This window comes from Vigna radiata, chromosome 6 (genome assembly GCF_000741045.1).
Source record: "Vigna radiata var. radiata cultivar VC1973A chromosome 6, Vradiata_ver6, whole genome shotgun sequence".
NCBI classification, from domain to species: Eukaryota; Viridiplantae; Streptophyta; class Magnoliopsida; order Fabales; family Fabaceae; genus Vigna; species Vigna radiata.
In genome coordinates this window covers 12810396-12814006 of record NC_028356.1, presented here as the reverse complement: position 1 = coordinate 12814006, position 3611 = coordinate 12810396, and the positions used below count along the sequence as shown (strand labels likewise).

General features: G+C 36.6%; 1 protein-coding gene across 2 annotated transcripts; it reads left to right on the top strand.

Annotated features, from left to right (window-relative positions):
- Positions 1–411: 411 nt before the first annotated feature.
- On the top strand, positions 412–3277 carry LOC106763858 (probable trehalose-phosphate phosphatase C). Of its 2 annotated transcripts, XM_014648022.2 has the most exons (10): positions 556–1006; positions 1137–1277; positions 1387–1458; positions 1569–1661; positions 1761–1817; positions 1942–2043; positions 2173–2320; positions 2436–2506; positions 2594–2686; positions 2794–3277. In XM_014648022.2, exons 1-10 carry the CDS (start codon positions 740–742, stop codon positions 2857–2859), a joined length of 1110 nt encoding a protein of 369 aa, XP_014503508.1. In that variant the 5' UTR covers positions 556–739; the 3' UTR covers positions 2860–3277. The 2 variants fall into 2 exon arrangements, with proteins under 2 accessions (XP_022637841.1, XP_014503508.1); XM_022782120.1 differs by having other exon boundaries at positions 412–1006; positions 1569–1817.
- Positions 3278–3611: the final 334 nt, after the last annotated feature.

Sequence of the window (3611 nt, the reverse complement as noted above, 5' to 3'; positions counted from 1 at the left end):
AGTTCGGTTGGTCAAAAGATAATTTAAATAATCATGTCACTATTATTTGTTTAGTTTAAGATGTGCCATTAAGCAGTGCGAAGAAATTGTGTATATGAATAAAAAGTTATTCTTAATTTTTGTAACCGAAAAGACTTGGTAGTATTTGTGTTAGTTTTAGTAAAAAGAAATGATAAAAGCAGGGTGGTATTTATTTAGCTTAATAGAATCTGATAAAGCAAGTTAGTGGGAAAATGGTTATGAAAGAACTTATCAGTAAAAGTTGGTGATTATTATTGTGTAAAAAAACTCTTGCAGAAAAAACTTAGAAAAGGAGGTGCCTGAGCGATTATTATGTGGTCCCTCCAACTTTCTTATTTAGTATAGTTACTGAAAAGTACAAGGCCATTGAAAAGAGGTGATAGTTTCGTCGGTTTATGCCCGTGTAACCGAAGTTATGAATTGACCACACACTCCTCGCTTATACGAGACTTGAACCAACGCAACGAGTAGAAAGCGAGTTCATTTTTTTTTTTTTTATAATTTATTCTTATTCAAACTTTTTTCCACTATAAATTCCACGTTAATCAGAGGAACCATCCACATACCATTCTCCTCTGTTCTTCTCTCTGCCTTCTCTCTATATAATCCCGTGACCTTTCTTCCCATTTCTCATTCTCAATTCACTCCACCCCACAACTTTTTTTTTCCTTCTCACTGTTATTATTACTGTTGTTGTTGAACTTGGTGTTGGTATAGAATGACAAACCGTAATGTGAATAAGACGATTCTGGAGTTGGCAATGTCGATTTCAAACTCAGGTGCTCTACCTAGAGCTGCAGTGCCTGGAATAATGGCTTTGCTTTGTGGGGTTTTAGGCCTACCCCAGAAAAAGCTGTTTTTGAAAACTTTGGAGGATGGAAGTGGAAAAGGAGGAACCAAAGTTAACACATGGATTGATTCAATGAGAGCTTCTTCTCCCACTCGAGTCAAATCCACACAGAACCAAGACCCCAGTCCTTGGACTGTAAGCATGAAACACAAATCCTTGTTTTTGACAACATGTTGTGATTGTAATTGAACCTTTTGGTGTTTTTTTTTTTTTTTTTTTTAAAGTGTCAGACTTGACTCTGTTTGTTTTCGCAAACTTTGTGCAGCTTTACCACCCTTCGGCACTGAACCTGTTTGATCAGATTGTATGTGAGTCCAAAGGGAAGCAGATTGTCACTTTTCTTGACTATGATGGAACTCTCTCCCCAATTGTTGCAGACCCAGATAAAGCATACATGAGTCAAAAGGTACACCTTTTGTTCTCTCTTGTTTTATTCACCAACTTCAAATTGTTAAAATAAGGGAAAATAGTGAAATTGATTTTCCCTTTCTTCTTCCTTTCTGTAAATAAATCAGATGAGGGCCACACTGAAGGACATAGCAAGGCATTTCCCCACTGCCATCGTGAGTGGAAGGTGCATAGACAAGGTACATTTTTTTTTTCTCCCAAAAAATAAAAAATAAAAAATAAAAATAATAATAATATTATCATTTTGGTCAGAAGAACTGATTTGGAATTTTTGAAATATTTTTTTTAGGTGTATAGCTTTGTGAGATTGGCTGAACTGTACTATGCTGGGAGCCATGGGATGGACATCAAGGGACCAACAAATAGGCGAAGTACTAAGAAAGTGAGAAAAAGTTTCCATAACCAAATTAATGAAACCAAGATTTTTATCATGGTGTCCTTCCCTCTCATCATAGATTCGTATTTTTTTGTTTTTTTCCAGGGAAACGAAGCAGTACTTTTCCAACCCGCTAGTGAATTCTTACCCATGATCAATGAGGTTTGTTGATCTTTGTTTTGTTTTAACTACCACATATAATTGAGGAATCTCCTGCCTCCTCATTTTCTCCTCTCTTACACACGATTTTAACTGTGCCGTTATCATTGTTCTATTATGGGGTCAGGTGTACAACATCTTGGTGGATAAAACAAAGTCTGTCCCGGGGGCTAAGGTAGAAAATAACAAGTTTTGTTTGTCCGTGCACTTTCGCTGTGTTGACGAAAAGGTACCAACATTCACCAAAATATTTAATTCTTCACACACCACTTGCACACGCACCAGACACTCTATAATTGACGGCTAACATTTTTGTTTTATATCTAATCATCATTATTTTATTCCTGTTTCCACTCAGAGTTGGGCACCATTGGCTGAACAAGTTAGCTTGGTCCTCGATCACTACCCCAAACTAAAGCTAACTCAAGGCAGAAAAGTGCTTGAGATTCGACCAACCATCAAATGGGACAAGGGCAAGGCTCTTGAATTCTTGCTAGAATCACTCGGTAACTCTTCATGCATCAATATATACCCTTCTTTTCTTTCAAAAATAACTAAGCTCCTGCTTGTATACTTGTGTACATGTCCTCACTCTCTCCTTTTCTTTTTTTGCATTTCCAGGATATGCTAACTCTGATAATGTATTTCCAATCTATATTGGTGATGATCGAACTGACGAAGATGCTTTTAAGGTAATTAACAAAGACCACCACCTTGTTACACAGCTTACACGTATTATGATAGTTATGTTGTTCTGACTTACTACGTGTGATGATCAGGTTTTACGGAAGAGGGGTCAAGGGATTGGGATTCTTGTTTCTAAAATTCCAAAGGAAACCGATGCTTCCTACACTCTGCAAGATCCAACTGAGGTATGATCAATGTCTAACGTTAATTATATTGTATTCAAGCATTGTCATGAACATCGTTTTCATGCTAACAACGAATCCGAGGTAACAAAATGATGTTTTGTTCGCAGGTTGGGCAGTTTTTGCGGCATTTGGTGGAGTGGAAAAGAACGAGTACCCAATACCACAAGTTGTAGATTCTTGATGAGTTCAGGGAAATTGAGGCCAACCCAGAAATTTGGTCAAGGGGTGGTTCCGATTATATCCCTTTCTTGTTGGAAATAGGAAATAGTGTGTTCCATAATTTAAAGTTTTAGGGAGGGACCAAGTTCAAATAGCTAGGTTCTTTCTCTTTTCTTTTTCGTTTTATTTTTTGTTTCGAAATGTAGTCTATTCCTTCACACGTTTGCATGCGCATGCGGACAGTGAAAGAAACTGATGTATTATGCCGCAATCGCGAATGGCGCGTCAACCTTCTTGCTCTCAACTGTACTTATCGTATGAAAATCACCAACTTCAACTAGAAAAGGTGATTTAGACAATTACAAGTGCAAAATGACTTTGTATCGAAATTAAAAAAAAAAAAATACAAAATAAATTCATATTTATAACCTGTTTGTATCTGTTTCACAGTAAACGGCGCTTCTTGAAAGAAAGAAAAAAAATCATTTCCTTTGAATAGGAACGCAAACGTCAAATAAAACTCTAACCTAACTTGATGGCAGAAGATGTTACGTGAATAACGTTGAGAGGGTGGATAGAGTATATGCTACATGAAATTGAGCAGAGAAGTTATATATAATTCCCAACTTCGGAAATATAGATAACAAACGCGCATGAAATGTTGTACGGTGGAGTTACTTGTTAAAAATAAAAAAACAAAGAAAGAAGAACCTCTTGAATTAAACTAAAGCAACCATGTTCGAACTATGTTGATTGTCAGTTTAAG

Excerpts from the sequence above, each read along its gene's own strand:
- LOC106763858 (XM_022782120.1), top strand. The coding sequence starts at position 740 with ATGACAAACCGTAATGTGAATAAGACGATTCTGGAGTTGGCAATGTCG. Across the intron at positions 1,007-1,136 it reads AAGACCCCAGTCCTTGGACT|CTTTACCACCCTTCGGCACT; the intron begins GTAAGCATGAAA and ends AACTTTGTGCAG. Across the intron at positions 2,044-2,172 it reads TTCGCTGTGTTGACGAAAAG|AGTTGGGCACCATTGGCTGA; the intron begins GTACCAACATTC and ends GTTTCCACTCAG.